The 24331-nt window shown below is 36.7% G+C and overlaps 2 protein-coding genes across 4 annotated transcripts in view; one reads left to right on the top strand and one right to left on the bottom strand.

The window, feature by feature from the left end:
• RB1 (RB transcriptional corepressor 1) overlaps positions 1–24331 on the bottom strand; it is a 120369-nt gene that overhangs the window by 32109 nt on the left and 63929 nt on the right.
• LPAR6 (lysophosphatidic acid receptor 6) lies at positions 935–2786 on the top strand. The gene has a single exon (NM_001101284.1). It carries the CDS (start codon positions 1464–1466, stop codon positions 2487–2489), a length of 1026 nt encoding a protein of 341 aa, NP_001094754.1. The 5' UTR covers positions 935–1463; the 3' UTR covers positions 2490–2786.

The raw sequence follows: 24331 nt of genomic DNA, 5'->3' as shown, positions 1-24331 counted from the left end.
TTTTATTTTCCAAAATTTATTTCAAGCAATATAGGGAAAAAATATCTTTGTTTACAAAGATGCAATTTTGTTCTATAAGCTTAATACTACACACCAAACAGAAACATTTTAGAATTTATTCTTTAGTAAAAGTGATTATTAAAAAAAAATGGAAGTGCTATAAAATATTAACTTAAGTTTCTAGAAAAGAGGAAAGAATGTGAGAAAAATGTTTATGAAAAAGTAAAGAGATTAGGATTGGAGCCATTCACAACCATGGCAATTAAATTAAATCTTGAGGAGCAATTATGGAAAACAGAAGCCAAGGGTGGCAAAATTTGGGTCTCTCAACTCAAATCCTTTTTACGACTAAAAATGAAATTTCTCTCTTTTACAGCCAACAGATTTTTTAACGTTATATTAAGTTACCACCAACAATTTCAATCTATAAATATACCTACACATTTTAGTTCCCCCCAGCCCCCAAAAAGTCTAATCCCAAACACAGAAGCAATCACATACAGATTTTTTCCCTCTCTCTCGATTACTACCAAAAAGAAATAAAGAATTTTTTAAAAAACCTCCTTGAGAGGTAGCCAACATTCCAGAAGGCATTTCTGCAAAAAAGGAGTTAAAGGGCAGACTGCTTAATTAAACAGTCAGAGGCCCTTTGCAAGCCTCCTAGGTATATCCCCAGCAGATAGGGTATCAGATTAAAGGAACTGCAAACAAACTGGGCAGAAACCTTTCTTTGTTCAAGCCCAGCCTCTTCTTCCTGTGATGTCACATTACAAATCAAGCAAGCCTCTCTTTTTCTCTTCAGAGAAAGCCCGTCTCGCAACACAGCTGGCAACTGAGGAAAAGGCCTCCAAGTCAGCAGGAGCAAACACGCTTAGGAATTTATTTCGGAACCTTTGAAAGACTCCTCTGCTTACCCCATCTGGGATCCACTGCAGGAATACCGAAAAGGAAAACTTCATTTAAAAGGTGTAAGAAGTAAGTGAGATTGAACTGGGAATGTTTAAGTCTCAGAAACTTTGCACTGAAAAGCAAAATGTGATTGCTAACTTCAGCTTAAACATTCTGCAGCATAAAGAAACTTTCATTTTGGAATATTCATCTTGACCACGGAAACAGAAGTTTACAGGATGAGGAGTTTTACTCTGTGTCAGAACACAGTTTTTATTTAAACTTTATAATCCAATGGATTGGCTTCATTGTGTTTTTAATACGAAGCCCTGGGATCACAGATTTTCTGGAAACTCGAAAATGAACATTTTTTCTTGTTGAAGAATCAAGTGGAAACTTTATAGCAACAAACTTCATGTTTCTTTTGGAAGAAAAAGAAATATTTGTAAAACCTTGCAAAGATCCAAAGGATTTGCAAATACATTGGAGGTTACAAAGTAGTCACAATCTGAGTATCAAAGGAGACTGTTGCTGACCAAAGGACTTCAACACTGTAAACTGGACGTGCCTTTATAATGGTAAGCAATAACAGCTCTGACTGCATATATAATGACTCCTTTAAGTACACCTTGTATGGGTGCATGTTCAGTATGGTGTTTGTGCTTGGGTTAATATCCAACTGTGTCGCCATATATATTTTCATCTGTACTCTCAAAGTGCGGAATGAAACAACAACATACATGATTAACCTGGCAATGTCAGACTTGCTTTTCGTTTTTACTTTACCCTTCAGGATATTTTACTTTGCAACAAGGAACTGGCCCTTTGGGGATTTACTCTGTAAGATTTCAGTGATGTCCTTTTATACCAACATGTATGGAAGCATTCTGTTCTTAACCTGTATTAGTGCTGACCGGTTTCTGGCCATCGTGTACCCATTTAAGTCGAAGACGCTGAGAACTAAACGAAATGCAAAAATTGTTTGTATTGCTGTGTGGTTAACTGTGATGGGAGGAAGTGCACCAGCAGTTTTTGTTCCATCTCCGGGCAGCAATACTTCAGCAACCTGCTTTGAAAATTTTCCAGCAGCTACATGGAAAACCTTTCTCTCAAGGATTGTAATTTTCATAGAAATAGTGGGGTTTTTTATTCCTCTCATTTTAAACGTAACTTGTTCTAGTATGGTGCTGAGAACTTTAAATAAACCTGTAACATTAAGTAGAAGTAAAATAAATAAAACTAAGGTTTTAAGAATGATATTTGTACATTTGGTTATATTCTGTTTCTGCTTCGTGCCTTACAATATCAACCTTATTTTATATTCTCTTATGAGAACACAGACATTTGTCAACTGCTCAGCAGCAATAGCAGTAAGGACTACGTACCCAATCACTCTCTGCATTGCCGTTTTAAACTGTTGCTTTGACCCTATCATTTACTATTTCACGTCGGACACGATTCAGAATTCAATAAAAATGAAAAACTGGTCTACCAGGAGAAGTGACTCCAGATTCTCTGAAGTTCAAGGCACAGAGAACTTTATTCAACATAACCTACAGACGTTGAAAAATAAGATACCTGATAATGAATCTACAATATAAGCTGTCTGAAATAAGAACGCCAGGACTTTACTGGGACAGAACCTCCAAGGTCCTTCAACTGTGAAAAGTGTTTTCCTGGACAACAATTTTTCCACCTCAGAAAGAAAATAAACATGTGGACATTTTAAAGTTTTTAGTATTAAAAAAGTATTTGATGTGTTAAGCATTAAAATGTATTCTGTTCTTGTATACACTCAGTTTTATTTTTCTGAGCCACTTTGATTTGTACCTTTCTCTTCATTAGAAAAAAAAATCTCTAGAAAAGTTGTTCAAAATATAAAAGTAATCATGATTTAAGTCATGTGATAACCATCTGTATGGTCTTTGAATATCACAGTGATTTTATACTAAATAATTAACAAATATTAAAATTTTCATTTAAGTGTTTAATACCTTTATTCAATATACACCTAATTTTGATTTCAGTCTTAATTGAAACGACTAATCATGTTTCTTAAACTATAATAACATAAATGAGAAAGAGTCATGTAAAGAATCTATAAGTGTCTTTAGAGTATTTTTCAAAAACGCAGTAAAAATACCTTCTGTAGAATGACACACTGACACTACTTGAGAATGTCCAACTCTTACAGATAATATTTAGGATTTTGTCTTGGTGTGCGATTTGTAAAAAGCAGATACTGTATATATAGAATAGTACACTTTAAAATTACTCTTTTGATTCATTTTCTTCATTTAACAGCACTCAATTTAAAAAATGATATATGCCACAAAAAGTGATGTGGAAACCAACAAAATGTTATTTTGCTAAGTAAATTTTAAAAAATACTACTACAGGTATATTTTAAAGGCATATTTATGTCACAATAAGTAACTTGTTTTTTAAGTATTTTAGATCAGAGAAATAACATATAATACTTGACACTTAAGACAGTGATCAGTACATATGTTTTGATCATTTAAGCCAAACAAATTTTTAAACGTCTAGAAATTTGTATTTTCCCTTTACAGTCAATTAGAACTTTTCTCCATATAGAATTCTAGGTTTACAATCATTATTTTTCTGAACTTTGGAGGCCTTGATCCATCTTTCTTTAAATTGCAAGGTTGTTAAGTCAAATATTGAATAGCTGAAGAATATTATTTCAAGTAGACAAGATGTTATTGTATGTCAAAATAACTTGTGAAGTAAGGATATAGGTCCTTCCATAAAAAGTAGCAAAACTAGAGGGTCAAATAACTAAGTACAATTACATTCATTTTACTAAACATAAATAAGGTATCACGTTGAGCTAAAGTTTAGATATGAAGCACTATCTACACTGAAACGCTTTCATTTTCCAACATATCTTTTCTTTCCTCAAATTCAAGCAGTTTTCCAAAGTTAACTAAAAAAATTATTTATTAGCATTCAATCTATCTGATTTTCACATTTTCAATCTTTCAAGTCCTGAATACAAATTTGGGTAAACAAAACACTCTTTGTTTTAAGGTTTAAGTTTGAATTTTGCTGTTTCTGGGTTTGAGTTGCAATGTTTCAAATAAATCATAGAAGTAAGCTAAATAAATTCATTTCAAAAAAAATAACAGTGGAGGATTTTCTTGTTAGTGAGTGATAGTCTCCTTCAAATGAACCTACAACAAAATAAACCCTTAAAAAAGAAAACTAGTGAAGAAATTAAACGTAGCTCTTTATATGCCAAGAGAAGTATATATGTTATAAAGATGTTTTCTTCAACTGACCCTGAAGTACCTTTATTTGATACCATTCTTCAGAAAAAACAAATATATTTAGCACTCTAAACATATAATTTTGAGTTGGAAAGCAACTAACAATTTAATAATACAGAAGAAAGGTGCAGAGTTTGTAACTGAGATTTCTCAGTTTTCTTGGATTAAGTATCTGTGAGCAAGACCTCAAAAGCATTCGTATTATTTTAAAATATAAGCAAAAATAGTCATCAGATAGTTGTTACTACTGGAGAAATTTTTGTTGCCTGCTTGTCAACAGGAAGATGAATCAAAAAATTTATAAGATTCTCCTTGAATACATAACAGACAAATATTAGTTTTCCTCAATTACAGCTTCAAATCCTAGGTAAATCTTAACTACAAGGACAAAGAGGGTACAAAAGTTATTTTTCTCTGTTGGTTTTGCATTTTTAAGTAAATTATACATTCAGAGGGTTATCTCTTTCCCTTTTACCCAGAAAATCTGTATTAAGAAAACTCAGAATTTACTTTTTGTTTCCTTAGAATGACCATACTAGCCCCTCTCTCCCCCCAAACTACCCACTGTTTTTTACATCTTTATAAAAGAGTAGATGATTAATCTTCCTTTCCGTACTAAAGTAAAAGAAGTAAGATGAAAAGTTTTGAAGTGTGTAAAACCACTTTCCAACATCCTAAGGATTGATTTCAAACTTAGAAGTGATCTTTTCTAAGCAAATCAACCAAGTAGCTTGTTTAACAAAAGAATGTATGAAAATATATGTATTATATCCACAGAAAATTAAAAGGAACTTAAGGCACTACTTTATCAAGGAGTTTTATCTTCATATCCTGCATTCAAAATACTGAGAGTCAATCTGATGTATAAACCTCAATTATGGGATTGGTATTGAAAGAAGTAGTGACTCACTTGAGGAATAGAAAATGGAAGATCAGCAAATTTCATAAACCCAACTGAGAAACATTTAACTTATAACTGGTATGCAGCTAGCAAGAATCTGAGGCAACTGCAATTTTAGACCTCTGATGAACAAGGTACCCAGTCTTTCGTCACTGTATTAACTTCTGCCCTGCGGACTGATCTTTATTTACTATCTCCCAACACTCAAGACTTCCCTGGTGGCTCAGAGGTTAAAGCATCTGCCTGAAATTCATGAGACCCGAGTTCGATCCCTGGGTTGGGAAGATCCCCTGGAGAAGGAAATGGCACCCCACTCCAGTACTCTTGCCTGGAGAACCCCATGGAGGAGGGAGCCTGGTAGGCTACAGTCCATGGGGTCCCAAAGAGTCAGATATGACCGAGCGACTTCACTTTCACTTTCAATACTCAAGAACTTTTTAATACCTGCATGCCACATCCAACCCCAGATATCACAAATGAGGGAAGATATGACCCTTTTATATATAACATTTTATAAACAGTGCCTACTAGTAGATGAATCTTAAGGAAATTCTAAGGGAAATTATTTTTAAAAAGTTCTTTTGAGCTGTCCTGAAAACCAAATAATCCACTTATGACTTTTAAAAAATAAACTCCAAATCTAAAAGAATGAATGGATAAATGTAAAGACACAGAACATATTTAAATCAACCAGAATATTTAATGATCAACAATATTTCTTAAATAGCAACATTTTCCAGAGGTCAACATTACACTATCCTAAAATCACTAGTTCTTAAATTTCTTTTATCTCATTTTTTTCATGACATCTGCTACCAATTTTTTTGACAGTCAATTTTGTAAAAGTATAAAGAATATCACTTAAACAGGGCAATAAACCAGGATAATAAAAGAATATGAAATTAACTCCAGGCAAACTTTTCTAACAAGTCTTTCTCCTTCTTCCATCTCTTAAAAAGATTTATTTCAGTAACTCCTTAAAGGGGAACAAAATTACCAGTGCTAAAAGCAGTGGCCAAAACAGAATTCAAGATGCAGGACCCCAGAAGTAGAGATAATTAACAAATTTAATTAACGGTTTTCAAACTCAAAATTTGCTTTATATAGATTCAACCAATACTTTTTGAAAATAATTGACATATTTATGGCCAGCAGGAATGTGAAAATATATTCAACATCTCTAATTAAAACAACAATGAGATATTACTTCATACCTGTTAGAAGGACTATTCTCAAGAAGAGAAGGACTAACAGTGTTGGTGAGTATGAGAAGAAAAGAGAACCCTCCCACAGTGCTGGTGGGAATGTAAATTGGTACAACTGTGGAGAACAGCATGAGATGCCTCAGAAAATTATGAATAGAACTACCACATGATCTAGCTGTTCCGCTTCTGAGTATTTATCTGAAGAATATGAAAACACTAACTAGAAAAGATATATACATTCCTATGGTCATTGTATCATTATTTTTAATAGCCAAGATATGGAAACCACCTAACAGCCCATCATCAGATGAATGAATAAAGAGTCTGTTATATATTTGTTTGAATAAATGGTACTCAGTCATAAAAAAAAAAAAAACCCTTGCCATTTTCAACAACATGGATAGATCCAGGAGGCATTATGCTAAATGAAATAAGTCAGATGAAAAATAGCAAATGATTTCACTCGTGTAGAATCTAAAAAAACAAAACAAATGAATTTAAAAAACAAAAACTTGTAGATACCAAGAACAGATAGTGATTACTAGAACATAAGAGCTAAGGGGTAGGTGAATTGGTAAAGGGCATCTATTGTATGGTGATCAATGGTTTTTGGTGATGATCTCTTTTTTCATAGTGTATACAGCTGTCAGACTGCAGTGGGGCACACATGAAATTTATATAATGTTATATACCAATTTTACCTAAATAAAAATAGGAATAACCTATGGAAATAAAATAGAATGAGAAACAAATATGTGCTTTTATGGCCAAGTTACAGTTATTAGTCATAGGGTGAATGTGTTGAGTTTCATTATGTTCCTATCAAAATGACTGGTGGGAAATTCATAATTTAAAACTGAAAGAGTCCAGGGGTCATTTATACAACTTCTTTATCTTAGGTAGAAGAAACGGAAGAAGTAAAGGGCCAAGTAACTTCATAAGGTCACATAACAAGTTAAGGTAGAGTCAGGTAAGAGTTTTTTTTTTTTTTTGACTTGTCTACTCCTTTAATGGTGGTAAAGGGAGTAGCAGATGCAAAGGCCTCCTTGGAGAGAACCTGGTATGTTGAAAGGATTAAACCAAATCCACCGTGTCTGGAGATGGAGGGCTGAGATCCCTCATAAGCCATGATACAGCCATGGCAAGCTCTGAGGAGGTGGGGGGCGCGCTGAAGGATTCCAAGTAGAAGGAAAGACACGAGTATGCATTTCAAAAAACTCCCATCCCTCTGATTATAGTGAAGAGATGCATTTAAACTCAGGAAAAAGAAAAAAACAATCACAATAGGAGCTATATTTATTTCATTTAATTTTAAAGAGATTCTCTTATCCTCTATTTTGATTATGTCCTTTCCCCCTTATTAAAATGCTTTCTTTTTGAAATGATGGTGATGATGAGTAGGAAGACTATTTTAATGTGTGTTACTTGGAAAAATTAAGTTAGCAGCCCTGTGGAGAAATTGATAACATTCATATACTGCTGGTGGGAAACAAAACGGTGTAACGCTAATGGGTGGGAATTTGATGCACGCACACGCACACACACTCACTCACTCACTCTTATCCTTTAACCCAGCATTCTGATTTCTAGGTATTTACCTTGAAGACACACTTTCATATAATAATATAAATATATATTTTATTCATATATTCATATGAATATATTATTATATATGAATATATATTATTTATATTCACATATTAATATGAATATATTCATAATATAAAAATACATATATGTATAGGATGCAGTATTATTTGAAACTGGAAAACACTGAAAATTCCCTAGATGTCCAAGTGCAGAAAATTGGTTGAATAAATTACAGCACATGTACACAGTGCAGTATGTTAGTTTTTGAGAATTCTTAAAGAGTATAATAAAAATCTTAAAGAGAAATTATCTGTTGTAACTTAATGGAGGCTGAAGCTGAGCAAGAACAATAAAAAAATTTTTTTTGAAAGAGTGAGACACAAAACACAGCTGTTTCCTATTTTAAGTTTTCTTATTGTGTTCTAAATCTAGCATGTACAGGAAGACACCAAAAACACCTTTGATATTTGTCTATTTCTGATAGTAGCAGAAAAGATTAAGAACCAATATGCAAATTAATAGAGCCACATATGCAAAGGCCACTTGAATGCATTTTAAAACAGACTAGGTTGTGACAGTTTAGTTTTTAAAACATGACATAAAAATCTGGAAAAGATAGATGTCAAAAAGTTGGTTCTATTTTTAATTAAAAGTAACTGAACTTACACGATTTAAAAACAATTGCCCTAGAGTGGTTCTAAAATTTTATTAAACTATTAATAACAGCTTCTGATTTTGCTGGAGGAATTCAGAAACTCCATTAAACAGAACTGAGATCTCATAAGATACCTCTATTTTTGTGTTCCTTGCACATCCAGATTCCAAAGTCCCTCCTCACTATTACAGTTAGGATATGAATGACACTAGTTTAGAGACTGAAAATTCTTGGACTATATTCAGGTAATTTTCTAACATCATGACCTTATAGAAGACTCTCTGAACAAGAGTACAAGTGCTTCCATTTCAACAGGTTTAGTACAGAGGATATCTCCATGCTATTCTTTTACAATTGCCATTTCTCTTGTTTGTACTTGACTAATGAGCACTGACCTCAGGGTAATTAGTGACATGATTCACAACTAAAGCACCACAACAAATTCCAACGGCAGTATAACAGAGAACACTGCCCATATTTAACAATGCTGGAGTTCAGTTACACCTGTTTTTCCCTGAACTTATTGCATTCTGAGAAGGCAGTGAGAGAGACAGAGGTACGTCAGAAGAGAAAATTTCTACATACTTGTAAGCCAGGACAAACAGATCCAATACTGTTTAACTGCGTTCTCAGTCCTCTGTTCTTAGGAAATCACTGTATAGTAGAGAAAATGAACTAAAGAAAACTAATGATTAATTGTGATGTTTCTAAAAGGTACCATTCTCATAAATGTACATTTATTCCTCATGGCAACCCTGATAAGTATTATCATGCCCATTTTACAGATGAGGAAAATACAGTCTGAGCTACAGGCACATAACTTGCTGAGAATCACACCAAGAAAGTTACATGGCATCTCTGAATGAACCTCAGCTTTTTCTTGTCTATAAAACAGGAACAGCAATGTTTATCTTCTGGGAAGATTAAATGGGATATGGTGACGCCAAAATCCAGACAGAAGGATCTGCTATAGCACAGTGACACAAACACAGATAAAACATGAATAAAGAAACTAATCACAACAGTGCATATACCTGGTGGTAAATTAATATACACCACGAGGCAGCACAAAGGTTAAAAGTACCGTCTCTGGGACCAAGACAGTTTGATCAAAATTCTAGCTCTGCTATCAACTTAGTTTTGTGGATAGGGGAAACGTTCTTAATCTCTCTGTGCCTCCACTTTTTCATCCATGAAGTGGTGATAATGAGAGTATCTACTTCATACATTTGTGCAAAGTAAATGAGTGAACACATTTCAGTACTTTTAACAGTGCTGAATGTTACCTATCGTCACTTCTACACTGCAATGTAATATGCATAAGTGAGGGTCATTTTGATGTAGGTCTGCATGATGATCAGATTCCAAAGAAGCTAGTGATGAGCTTCTTACAAGCACTGCTTCCTAAAGCAAGTTTCTGTGAGCTACCTAAGGCACATTTCTGAGTTTGAGATTTTTTGTTCTTGAATTTCTTTAGTCCTTTGTGCCAATTCATGAACAAGGAGAATGTGTCATATGGACAATGGGGGAGGGGAAGGGAGACATGAATGGACAAGTCACGAATACTTTTCCTCCACAGTGAACTCGAGCAATTTCTCACGTGTGTCAGGGTGTTCCAAAGATTAAAAAAAGAGACAAGTACATAGAGAAAAGAACACACTGAGGAGTCAAGCCCCGGGCTCAAGACAAGATGGCACTTGAACAAACGTCTAGAAATGGAAAAAATTTTACGTTTAAAACCATAAACAGATCTGGATCAAGAACTCAGGTTCACAAAAACATTCAATACAGGAGAAGATGTGGAACAATTTATAACAGTTATCTATCTCAGTTTCTTTGGGTTTTCTGTTTGTTGTTTTTTAACATATGAAGAACCACATAAATAAACCATTTAATGCCTCACTGCTTCTTCAATGGTTCAATTATAAAGAAGAGTTATTTTATTAAATTGAGCTTACTTATATCTTAGAGCTTTATAAAGCAATAATTTATTCGAATTTCAGTGGATAATTGTTCATATGAACTAAGTTACTATCCTTATTTTTGTGCTTTTTCTGTATATTTGTATTTTTTTTTAACTTCTCTCTAGACTACTTCACTAGTAGAACACAAGGTCTCTATCAAAAATTTTATTTCTAAGATATTGCCTTCCTTTATTTTTCATTCTTGGACTTTACATTTTTTCATTCTTACAGAAGATGTTAGGCATACCTGAAATTTTTCGTTTAAAACTCAGAAAGAACTCAGTTTTAACATTTCAATCTATAAAGAGATCTAGTTTTCCATTTCACCTCACTCTCACCCTTCCCTTCAATCTCCCTGAGAGTTGATTCAAATATTTAATTTTCTCAACCCTAAACTATATATATAACTACAGATTTAAAAAATACTTATATTACTATACTAAAATATCATTCAGAGAGTTACATAAATGGAACATACAGATGCACTAGTAACTTCTTTTAGAATCTCGTTTTCTCCTTTTGTGAAGTCTTCTAATCTTTTCTTCCTGGGGAATCTAGTAGATCAACAGCGACAGCACACCACACAAAGGAGGGCCTCACAAAGGGCTGCATTTCCAGTACCGACTAGCTCCAGGGCAAAACAGTCCACCTTGTTACTCGAGATAAAAAACGTACATGCTATTTTTTTCATTTAGAATAAAATTTTATACTGTCTCCTATGCTGGACTACGGAGAAGGCAATGGCACCCCACTCTAGTACTCTTGCCTGGAAAATCCCATGGACAGAGCTCTGAGCCTGGTAGGCTGCAGTCCATGGGGTCATGAAGAGTCGGACACGACTGAGCGACTTTACTTTGACTTTTCACTTTCATGCACTGGAGAAGGAAATGGCAACCCACTCCAGTGTTCTTGCCTGGAGAATCCCAGGGATGGGGAGCCTGGTGGGCTGCTGTCTACGGGGTCGCACAGAGTCGGACACGACTGAAGCGACGCAGCAGCAGCAGCAGCATGCTGGACTACATGCTACAGTGATAATAAAAACAGTGTGAATGAATAAACAGAAATAATGTGGTACAAGGAAAGGAGAACTTTACTAGACTAACATGGAATTTGGAATCAAACCAATCTGGGTTCATATGCCAAGTGGGTGACTCTAGACAAACTGCTTAACCTTCCTGAGCCTGCTTCCACTTTTGAAAAACGAAAACAGTATTAACAACATCACAGGATTATTATGACAATTAAATTAGACAAACACTTTTGGTGCACAGCACACTGCAACTAGTTAAGGAGTATTAGCTGCCTTCCATCTATGGCTAATGAGCTGCTAGCTGGGACACAGATTCCTAGGTTCCTCCTCATATGGGAAATTAGACTCACGCCTATACCTACTTTGTGGACTCAGTGTAAAGAACCAACAGAGCACTTCACTTTAAAGTCAAAATCATGTAAAGTCAACTAGGATTTGGCCACTCTAAAGAGTGGTCCACGGGCTAGCAACATCAGAACCACCTGGGGGCCTGTAAGAAATGCTGAATCTCAAGTCCTGCCCTAGAACCACGTGATAAGAAAATTTATTTTAATAAGGCCTCCATGCATAGTAAAGTTTGAAAAATACTCCTAAGAAAATAATCCTCCGCCTGGAAGGAAGAAAAGAACTTTATCAATATCAACTGTGCCAAAAACTCAAAAGCACAAAGGGCATTTACAATAGAACATACTGATTTAATTAGCTCAGGAGAGCAAGTTAGAGAAAACAGGCATTACGGATTGACAGAATCTGAAATTGTGAGAAATACAGAATAATTCACAAGGAAAGGGAGGGGGAAGGCAGGAAAAAAAAAAATTAAAACACTGGGTAAAGAGCACAAAATTTTCCAGAAGCAAATGGCACTCTCACCCATGAATAATACAGTAATGTCTATAATGATGTCCCTAGCTCAAAAAGTAAAATTACTTTAAATATACTCTGCCAAAGAAGACAAGAAAGCATATATATTCTCTTTCAAAATTATTTCCCTCAAAAAACCTGTGTGTTTACACACATGCACACATATACACACATATATTTTAAAGTAGTGCATAAAAAAAATTGAACCCTGAATATTCATTGGAAGGACTAATGCTAAAGTTGAACTCTACTTCGGCCACCTGATTGGAAGAACTGACTCACTGGAAAAGACCCTGATGCTGGGAAAGATTGAGGGCACAAGGAGAAGGGAGCAACAGAGGATGAGATGGCTGGATGGCATCACTGACTCAATGGACATGAATCTATGCAAACTCCAGGAGATAGTGAAGGACAGAGAAGCTTGGTGTGCTGCAATCCATGGGGTTGCAAAGAGTCAGACACGACTTAGCGATTGAACAACAACAAAATTATCTTGTATAATATCTTTTGTACAATATCTTTTGTACAATATCTCATTTACCAAGAGAGCTAGCTCTTCACTTTTAAAGGATTAAAAACAGACTTTTGAGACTAATTTACTAGTCTTAAATCAGGACTCATGTACCATTGCCAATGTGGTTCATAATTTTCCCCCAAATATCTTTCCACATTTCCACACCCAGTTTAAGTTTTTTCCCAGCCACTTACAATTGATCACTCCCTCCTTTGACCCTCATGGCTTATCTTATTTCACAGTATATCACAATGATTTACTTTCCTATAGGTTCCAAGCCTCTTTAAGGGTAGGGGCTATTTCCCATGTCATTAGACACCTCGCTGGGGAAAGTATAATTCCTTTCAAATAACTGATATACAAATATCAGATACGATCCAAAGAGAATTGGGAAAAACTGAGGTAAAGGAGAGCAGGGAAATGAGACCTCTCTGTTATCCTTTTTTGAAAAATGTTTCTTCAACATTTTACACATTGTGAAGCAATCTAAAGTAGTGGCACAGCTTCAGCAGTGGCAACTAATTCTCAACATTTACATAGTTTTGTAGAATCATAAAATATTTGAGCTAGAAATACTAAAATCTTTTTGGTCTGTCTCAATTTACAAAGCAAGAATCTAAGACAAAGACATTAACTTACACGTGGAAGAGGTGGGCTCTAAATGTCAGGTCTTCTGATTCCCACATTAGGCCATACTCACTCTCACTATGTCAAAGTGGTTTGCTCCAGAGACCAAAGAATTCTCTGAACACAGTGTTTCACCATGTTGCAAAGGAAGGATACTCCAATAAAAAAAAATAAGAAAAACAAACCAAAACAACAATAAACATAGGGAGTGCTTGAAGAATAGCAGAAGGCTAGAGCAGGGTCCAGAGCAGGCACTGGCGACCCACTCCAGTACTCTGGCCTGGAAAATCCCACGGACAGAGGAGCCTAGTAGGCTGCAGTCCATGGGGTCGCTAAGAGTCGGACACGACTGAGTGACTTCACTTTGACTTTTCACTTTCATGCATTGGAGAAGGAAATGGCAACCCACTCCAGTGTTCTTGCCTGGAGAATCCCAGGGACAGGGGAGCCTGGTGGGCTGCCGTCTATGGGGTGGCAGAGTTGGACATGACTGACACGACTTAGCAGCAGCAGCAGCAGAGCAGGGTCCAATTATCACAACCAGAGTAAAGAGGCTGCATTTATCTAATGGCAATGGGGAGCTACTGTGGGTTTCTGAACAGGAATATTGCATGAAAAAGCATTTAAGAATATTCACTCAGCACCAAACTATAGAATGCAGGGTAGTACCAAAGCTGGGAGACCAGGCAGGAGTCTATAATAGCATGGTCAAGGTAAGAAGGTAATGATATGATCTAGGAAAACATAAATGAAAATAGATATTTAACATACTAAATAAATACGACATGTGGGTTTTTTGTGGTTTTTTTTTGGTTTTTGTATTTATAATTACTGATCAACTTTAACTGATGCTTTTGAACTGTGGTTAGAGAACTTCTTAGAGAAGACTCTTGAGAGTCCTTTGGAAAGCAAGATCAAACCAGTCAATTCTAAAGGAAATCAACCGTGAATAATCTTGTGGAAGGAAAGATGCTGAAGTTAAAGCTCCAATACTTGGGCCACCTGATGTAAACAGTTGACTCACTGGAAAAGACCCTGATGCTGGGAAAAACTGATGGCAGAAGGAGAAGAGGGCAACAGAGAATGAGATGGTTGGATGGTATCACTGATTCAATGGACATGAACTTGGGCAAACTCCAAGAGACGGTGAGGGACAGGAAAGCCTGACGTGCTGCAGTCCATGGAGTCGCAAAGAGTTGCACACGACTTGGCGACTGAACAACATTTTATATTAAGACTATAAAACTACAGAGAAAAATAAGAAAAAAATGTTCAGTATTCAAGCCTCGATGACTTGAAAAGTAAAATGTAAAAATACAAATATTGGGAAGCAAAGGTGTATGTAGAACAAAATAATTTTAGCTTTGAAAGGTAAAGTCAAATATTCTAAATCACTTGAAAGCGCCTACTTAAACAAGGGAATTAAGGGCAAGAAATTAGGAGTATGCTGGGTCAGAATGAGAAACATTATAAAACCACAGCGATGTTTTCAGAAAGAATCAGATTTTTAAAAACTAAAATGTTTTACTGGAAAAAAGATAAATATATGCTTACTTAAAAAAACTCATGAGGAGCTTTTAAAAAACCCAACATAAAGCATTTTTCATTATAGTAGCATGGTTGCTATATAAATATAGTATATGACATCATATTACCTCACCATCCTTATTTTTTTAAGTGTTAAATACAGCTTAATCATTATCTTACAATTCATTTGCCTTCCTGAGACATTGCTCTTCGTAAAATATAACTGTTGAAAAAAACTAACGTCTAATGGTAAATACTAAAACCATTGTGCAAAGTGCACCAGAGGTTAATGATCTACCATCCAAATACACAACAGATATCCTTTTTGGCTTTTTCAGAGCCACAGGCTTTTCTCCCTTTTGTGTTCATTTCCTGTCAAGTTTGACATTTCAAAAGAATACCAAAGAAGCTTAAAAATTTGTTTACAAGTGTGTCATTAAATCAGGACTCTAAAAATAAAAGCTATTCATTGCAACTGCACTGATGTATAAAAGAGACCTTCATTTAAATTTTGGAAAAATAATAAAAAAGGAAACATTTTTGATCTTTTCTTATATAAAAGTGCTCTGGTCCAATATTTTTGAAACTGAATGAAGAAACTTGCTGATGTGTAGTGACTACAAAAAAAAAAAAAAAACAGAATCCAATTTAATGAGTCAGCTATATTTGACAACATTTAGAGGAGGCTCAGCTTTCTTATGACTTATTAAAATTTAATACAACAATTAATTACTAATACTTCTACATTCTCCGTACAATAAGTATCCTCTGAAATACTATTATTCAGAAGATATGATGCATTTAATACAGGAAAATAGAAATGAAACCCTAAATATTCTTTAAGTATACATATTCAAAAATCTTTATCAATCACTAAATACTATACATAACTCTTTTGGCTGTGATAAAGGAACAGAGACCAGATCTGTCTTAACTACAAAATCAAACAACATAAATAATAGTTTTCAGACACTGAGTACAGGCTAGTAATAGGACAAGCAGTATAAGACAGTAATTCCTGGGGTGGGGGGAAGCAAATGCTTAAGCTCCACCTTTGCCTGGAGAGAGTTCCCAGGTTACAAGTCAGGGAGGAGAAACGGAAATAGAACTCAGTGGTCTCCCTGCTTGAAGAAACAGAATTGAGAATTCAAGACAGAGAAATTAGGAAAATTAGCAGGACAGAGTAGCAGAGGAGAGACTTACACAGAAAAGAGAGAGTTGCAAAGAGAGTGCTCCAGGAGTCTGCAGAGAGTTACTCTCGGTCTTTACCCCAGTCCTGATCAACGCATGCAAACTACCGGAGGCCAGGAAAAGAAGCACGGGAAGAAGCAGAACCACTCCAGGAGCTGTACCAGGGCCAAGGAGAGTTCTGATTTCCACCAGCCAGTCTGGAAAAACCTTGTAATGTATGAGACATCAGGTAGAGCATCTAGAAGGGGACTGCCTCAAGAGTGGGGGGGAAAATTAGTCATAAGATTAAAGACTGGCTTTGTCTAGAAACAAGAAAAGCCTTTAAAGGATCACACACTCCCAAATAACTACACTGTGTCCCAAGACACAAGAATAGTGAAAGGAATATGAAAATATCCAGGACCACTAAGGTAAAATTCACAAGGCCTGACATCCAATAAAAAGTTACCAAGCAGCCAAAAAAAAAAAGACCATTCAAAAGAGAAGTATCAGTCAATAGACAGTACTAAAAAGACATAGATGTAAGAATTAGTGGACAGGGACTTTAAAATTATTATTATAACTATATTCCAGATGTTAAATGTAAAGGAAAGCACAGACATGCTGAAAAGACATATGAACGATTTAGAAAAGGATTCAAATCAGAGTCTAGAGATGAAAAATCTAATACCTAAGATTAAAAGCAGAATAGATGGAATTAATAGCAAATAAGACATTTCAGAAGAAAAAAATTAATGAAGATATAGGTGTAACAGAAACAATTTCAAGTGAAACAGAAACAAAACATTTGGGACAACAACCAGAGCATCAGGGAGCAATGGAACAATTTTAAGTGACCTGATATATGTGTGACCAGAATCCCTGCAGAAGGGGTGAGAGGAGTCAACAAAAACATTTTGAGAAAATAACAGCCCCAGATTTGATGAAATCTATAAGCCCACATTTCAAAGTAGAACACCAAGCAAGAGAAACAGGAAAAAAACTGAATTAAGGCACATCTTAATCAAATTGCTTAAAACTAGAGATAAAGAGCTGCTCTGTAAGAAGGGCAACTACTTTAAAACCAAAAATGCTAAGCTGCTGCTGCTAAGTCACTTCAGTCAAATGCTATGAGATGCACCATTTCTCATATGAGAACTCAGGAGGATAAGATGAGGAGGGGAAAAAAAAGAAAGGGAGGGAGAGGTCAGCACATACCAGGCAGAAGCAAGGTACTAGACTTCTAAGAAACATTTTAGTAGTGAATCTTGCCCCAGACACCAGCTGACTCCGCATGGTCTGGGAGGAACTGTCCAGTCTAGCTCTTCCCAGATTCCTGACCCACAGAATCATAAGCAAAATAAAATAATTGTTTTAAGCCACTAATGTGCCATTCAGCAATAGATAACTTGTTTCTATCAACATTTAATCCTTCCTTTCCCATCCTGAAAAATAATTATCCCGCTGCCTCACATACCTCCAGCTATACCTTTACTTTCCTTTACAGTTAAAACAGGTAGAAACTATTTATAACCACTGTCTCCACGTTATCTCTCACTCATACCTCAGCCAAATTCCACTGAGATCTACTCCTGCTCCCACATCACTTCTTCTGACAGTCCTTGCTACCTTTACCAGTGGCTTCCTTGTTGCCAAAACTAATAGCCACTCTTCAGTTGCTACTGACTTCTCCCACAGTATTGGAAATAGCAAGCACTCAGACCTTTTCATTCTCTCTTTATGACACCACTTCTGATATTTCTCCTTAGTGACAGGAGGATTCCTGGATTTGATCTCTTTTGTAGGCTTCTGCTTTCTGTCTATCCCTTAACTGTTGGTGCTCCTTAGGATTCTGTCCTAAATTACGTTCTCTTTTTGTACTACACTCTCCTGTTAAGTGACCTTATTCTATTTCCTAAACTTTAGTCATTTGGTAAAACACAGGGATTTATAGTTTTGGAGCCAGAGAGACCTGTGTTCGAGCCCTAAGCTCCGCTATTTAGCTTATATGGTTTAGGGCAAGTTATTAAACTTCTCTGAGCATTATTTCCCTCATTTAGAATAATAATACCTTATGGATTATTATAAAAGTCAAATGAGATGATAAGTACTCACCATAGTGTGGGCGACACAAGATAAATTGTCAATAAAAGGTGGTAATGTCTGTTATTATATATGTGCCAGCAGCTCTCAGGTTTCTGTTCCTGGCCTAGAATTTCTTTCCTAAACTCCAAACATACCCAACTGCCTCTTGACACCTTTACTTGATGATCTACAGGCAATTCAAACTCAACATAATCAAATTTCACCTCCTAAGGAAATCTCATTCAATTCCAGCTATCTTTAATGAATGACACTAACTTAATGTCATAAGTTGACCCTTTCTCTGTCCTTCATTCTCACTCCTGTAATTAACTGCCATATTTTATAATACAAAGCCAGAGATGCTGTTCCAAGTGCTTTTCCCATACATTAACTCATTTAAAATGAAACACACACATGTAATAAGATACGAAGTTTATAAATGACCAGGAAGTAGTACTGATCAACACTGTAAGACTGCAAAGGAGAAAAGAATGACTATAGACTTAGGATGGTCTCAAAAGGCAAAGTGGAAGTAGACCTGAAAATGTGGTAAATAAAAAGGGGAAAGCATTTCGGGTGGAGCCTATGAAGTAAACAAAGACTCAGAGACAGGCAGAGACAAACATGGATGTGTGAGTAATAGTAAACAGAAGTCAGAATCGAGAAGAGAATATAAGGAAAGTATTCTCAAAATATTTTGGACTCAGCATCTTGTAACATTCTTAAATTATTGAGGACCCAAAAGTTTTTGTTCATGTGAGTGTGTCTATCAATATTTGAGAACCCCTGGGACAGAAGAGCCTGGCGGATTACAGTCCATAGAGTCACAAAATGTTGGACACCACTGAAATGACTCAGTACACATGCAATATTACTGTGCTAATAATTAAATCTTAATTTAAAGTTAATTAAGAAAACTAAGATGATGGGATCTGGTCCCATCACCTCATGGGAAATAGATGGGGAAACAGTGGAAACAGTGTCAGACTTTATTTTGGGGGCTCTAAAATCACTGCAGATAGTGACTGCAGCCATGAAATTAAAAGACACTTACTCCTTGGAAGAAAAGTTATGACCAACCTAGCCAGCATATTAAAAAGCAGAGACATTATTTTGCCAACAAAGGTTCGTCTAGTCAAGGCTATGGTTTTTCCAGTGGTCATGTATGGATGTGAGAGTTGGACTATAAAGAAAGCTGAGCACCGAAGAATTGATGCTTTTGAACTGTGGTGTTGGAGAAGACTCTTGAGAGTCCCTTGGACTGCAAGGAGATCCAACTAGTCCATCCTAAAGGAGATCAGTCCTGGATGTTCATTGGAAGGACTGATGCTGAAGCTGAAACTCCAGTACTTTGGCCACCTCATGCGAAGAGTTGACTCATTGGAAAAGACCCTGATGCTGGGAGGGATTTGAGGGTAGGAGGAGAAGGGAGTGACAGAGGATGAGATGGCTGATACGTCACCAACTCGATGGACATGAGTTTGGGTGAACTCCGGGAGTCGGTGATGGACAGGGAGGCCCGGCGTGCTGCGATTCATGGGGTCACAAAGAGTCGGACACAACTGAGCGACGGAACTGAACTCAAGTGTAATTAAAACTGAAAAAATTTAAGAATGCAATTTATCTGAAATAACCAAAATAAGCTTGCTATGGACATGAGTTTGAGTAAGCTCTAGGAATTGGTGATGGACAGGGAGGCCTGGAGTGCTGCAGTCCAGTGCTGCAGAGTCAGACGCGCCTGAGCGACTGACCTGAAGTGAACTGAAGCTTTCTATGTGTTAACAGAGCTAACATTTTCATGAAGCCTAACTCTACTTCCCTAAATAAACAAAAAATTACAACAGTGGCAGAGGTTACAATCCTGCAAATCCCTTTAATACCTAGCCTATAGAAGAGACCTGAATTCTCATAGCTGCTTCTGTATTTGCTTCACTGAAATGTGTTGTCTGTTTGAAGTATAAGAATATCTGGCCTCACACAATATGTAGTTGAAAAAAGAAGGAGTATTTTAATAGACTTTTCAGATAATAAGGGATACTCTTTTTTGACACTACCCTAAAACTCAACAAGCAGTAGTTTCTTAAAGGTTAATTGCAATGTGAAATTGGAAGCAATATTCATGAATTTTAATTTTCATTGAATTTTTAAGTTTCATGAATTTTAATTCATGAATTAAACCACATTCTGAGACCTTAAAAACCATTGATCTATCTATCAAAGACCTTAAACTCTGAAGAAACTTCTTACTCATGAATGATTTTATAGCATGATGCACTGGTCATTTGGAAATAACAGTTCACTGAATTACATAGATCTTACAGTGCTGATGAATCTCTTTATGTAATGTTAAACAATCACATGTACTACTACTACAGAAAAGTCTTTGATGTATTGGGAAGCTATTCTGCTTACAGTGAATACAAGATTATCAAAATTCTAATTTTCCCTTGAGAACTCAAAACTTATCATTGGCAACATTTATTGTTAGTTGCTTTCAACCACACTGTACTTGAGAACAGAGATTATATAAAACAAATACTTTTAACTGGCTCATCATTGATGTTTTTAAATGACAACAGGCATGTTTTGCTTTGTTCTTTTTAACTGAGAGTTTGTGGTGGTGAAGAATACAGTGACCACAAGCCTGGAGGGGAGGGGACTTTGGGGCAGAATGGATACAAGTATATATGTGGCTGATCACCAGAACCCCTTCGCTGTTCTCCAGAAACTACCACAACATGGTTAATCAGCTATACCCAAACACAAAATAAAAAGCTGGAAAAAAAAAAAAAAACCCACAAACACTTTGATGCTACTGCTCTAATCCGGTGCAAAGGTTCCAAAAGTTTTGCAATTAATGTCATTGGCATAAATGTCAACAGAGTGAAAAAAAGATATAACATCTTAACAGTAATATGAGAATAGCTTTCACATTCCAGATCCCCTAAAATGTTTTCCGGGATCACCAGGGGATCACAGACCACACTTTAAACTGCTGATAAGAAAAAAGGAAGAGACAAAGCTTCTAAAAGAGAGCCTTGCAGGTATCAAATTACTTAAAATTCCCACACTAAAAACATACATTTGATTCCTTTGACCCTCTTTGTATGCTGAGTAATTATAGAACTGTATCCTGAACACTGTAAATGTTTAAGTTGTAAAGATTCTGGATTCTGCTATTTCTCTCAAATGAGTATATTTTGTTTCTTTGTCTTAAAGCAGGTGATTATTTTTACTGAACTTGAGCTGTAAACTGTTTATTCACCAGCAGCTTCTGTTTCAAGTCACATCTTTTGCCTTTCACTAAAGCCACTTTGAGACAGGCTTCCTGGTTGCTCAGTCAGTAAAGAATCTGCCTGCAATTCAGGAGAGCTGGGTTCAATGTCTGGGTCAGGAAGATCCCCCAGAGAAAGGAATGGCAACCCACACCAGTAACTTTGCGGGGAGAATTCCATGGACAGGGGAGCCTGGCAGCCAACAGTCCATGGTTGTTTCAATTTTCCGGTTTCCCTAGTCAAAAAGCCTGAGATTTTCCCACTGGCACTCAGTTAAGTTCAGTTCAGTCACTCAGTCCTTTCCGACTCTTTGTGACCCCATGAACCACAGCATGCCAGGCCTCCCTGTCCATCACCAACTCCCGGAGTTCACCCAAACCTATGTCCATTGTGTCGGTGCTGCCATCCAACCATCTTATCCTCTATCGTCTCCTCCTGCCCTCAATCTTTCCCAGCATCAAGGTCTTTTCAAATGAGTCAGCTCTTCGCATCAGGTGGCCAAAGTATTGGAGCTTCAGCATCAGTCCCTCAAATGAACACCCAGGACTGATCTCCTTTAGAATGGACTGGTTGGATCTCCTTGCAATCCAAGGGACTCTCAAGAGTCTTCTCCAACACCACAGTTCAAAAGCATCAATTCTTCAGTGCTCAGCTTTCTTTATAGTCCGACTCTCACATCCATACATGACCCCTGGAAAAACCATAGCCTTGACTAGACAGACTTTTGTTGGCAAAGTAATGTCTCTGCTTTTTAATATGCTGGCTAGGTTGGTCTTAACTTTTCTTCCAAGGAGTAAGCGTCTTTTAATTTCATGGCTGCAATCACCATCCGCAGTGATTTTGGAGCCAAGAAAAATAAAGTCAGCCACTGTTTCCCCATCTATTTGCCATGAAGTGATGGGACCGGATGCCATGATCTTAGTTTTCTGAATGTTGAGCTTTAAGGCAACTTTTTCACTCTCGTCTTTCACTTTCATCAAGAGGCTATTTAGTTCTTCTTCACTTTCTGCCATAAGAGTGGTATCATCTGCATATCTGAGGTTATTGATATTCCTCCTGGCAATCTTGATTCCAGCTTGTGCTTCCTCCAGCTTAGCATTTTTCATGATGTACTCTGCATATCAGTTAAATAAGCAGGGTGACAATATACAGCCTTGATGTACTCCTTTTCCTATTTGGAACCAGTCTGTTGTTCCATGTCCAGTTCTAACTGTTGCTTCCTGACCTGCTTACAGGTTTCTCAAGAGGCAGGTCAGGTGGTCTGGTATTCCCATCTCTTTCAGAATTTTCCACAGTTTGTTGTGATCCACACAGTCAAAGGCTTTGGCATAGTCAATGAAGCAGAAATAGATGTTTTTCTGGAACTCTCTTGCTTTTTCAATGATCCAGCAGATGTTGGCAATTTGATCTCTGGTTCCTCTGCCTTTTCTAAAACCAGCTTGAACATCTGGAAGTTCACAGGTCACTTATTGCTGAAGCCTGGCTTGGAGAATTTTGAGCATTACTTTACCAGCATGTGAGGTGAGTGCAATTGTGCGGTAGTTTGAGCATTCTTTGGCATTGCCTTTCTCTGGGATTGGAATGAAAACTGACCTTTTCTAGTCCTATGGCCACTGCTGAGTTTTCCAAATTTGCTGACATATTGCGTGCAGCACTTTCACAGCATCATCTTTTAGGATTTGAAATAGCTTAACTGGAATTCCATCACTTCCACTAGCTTTGTTCATAGTGATGTTTCCTAAGGCCCACCTGGTTTCACATTCCAGGATGTCCGGCTCTAGCTAAGTGTGAGTGATCACATCTTTGTGATTATCTGGGTCGTGAAGATCTTTTTTGTACAGTTCTTCTGTGTATTCTTGCCACCTCTTCTTAATAACTTCTGCTTCTATTAGGTCCCTACCATTTCTGTCCTTTATTGAGCCCATCTTTGCATGAAATGTTCCCTTGGTATCTCTAATTTTCTTGAAGAGATCTCTAGTCTTTCCCATTCTGTTGTTTTCCTCTATTTCTTTGCACTGATCGCTGCGGAAGGCTTTCTTATCTCTCCTTGCTATTCTTTGGAACTCTGCATTCAAATGGATAAATCTTTCCTTTTCTCCTTTGCTTTGCCTCTCTTCTTTCACAGCTATTTGTAAGGCCTCCTCAGGCAGCCATTTTGTTTCCCCCTATACCTCCCAGCCCCAGGCTAAAAGCTTCCTACCCAGGCCCACAGCACCCCTACTCCATTTCTTAACTAGGCTGTTTGCTCTAAAAGGTCAGTGACTTCAGGTAATTCCTTTGGTAGCTCAGTGGAAGAGAATCGGCCTGCAAATCAGGAGACACAGAAGCTGTGGGTTTGAACCCTGGGTCAGGAAGATCCCCTGAAGAAGAAAATGGCAACCCACTCCAGTATTTTTGTCTGGAAAATCTAATGGACAGAGGAGCCTGGTAGGCTACAGTCCATGGGGTCTCAAAGAGTCAGGCACAACTGAGTGTGTACAGGTTTTATAGTTGTATTTTTTTGTGAGGAGTCATATGGTATGGTCTCCCTCCATATTACCAGAGGCACAGGTCCCCTACAAAAGATTCTTCATCTGAGGAATTAGCATCATGAGAGTTGTTCTGCATTTATAAAAAAATTTCTCTGGTGGCTGTGAGAGAAACAGTATTAAGGTAGCCACAGAAGTGGGTAGATCAAGAGGAAAAATCCACAGAAGTCCACAAAAAAGACCATTTAGAGAATAAACTACCTGGTCTATTTTGGTTG

The sequence above is a fragment of the Bos taurus genome, chromosome 12 (assembly GCF_002263795.3).
Source record: "Bos taurus isolate L1 Dominette 01449 registration number 42190680 breed Hereford chromosome 12, ARS-UCD2.0, whole genome shotgun sequence".
Lineage (NCBI taxonomy): Eukaryota > Metazoa > Chordata > Mammalia > Artiodactyla > Bovidae > Bos > Bos taurus.
The sequence above is the reverse complement of the archived record's forward strand: the minus strand, read 5'-3'. Positions and strand labels throughout refer to the sequence as shown.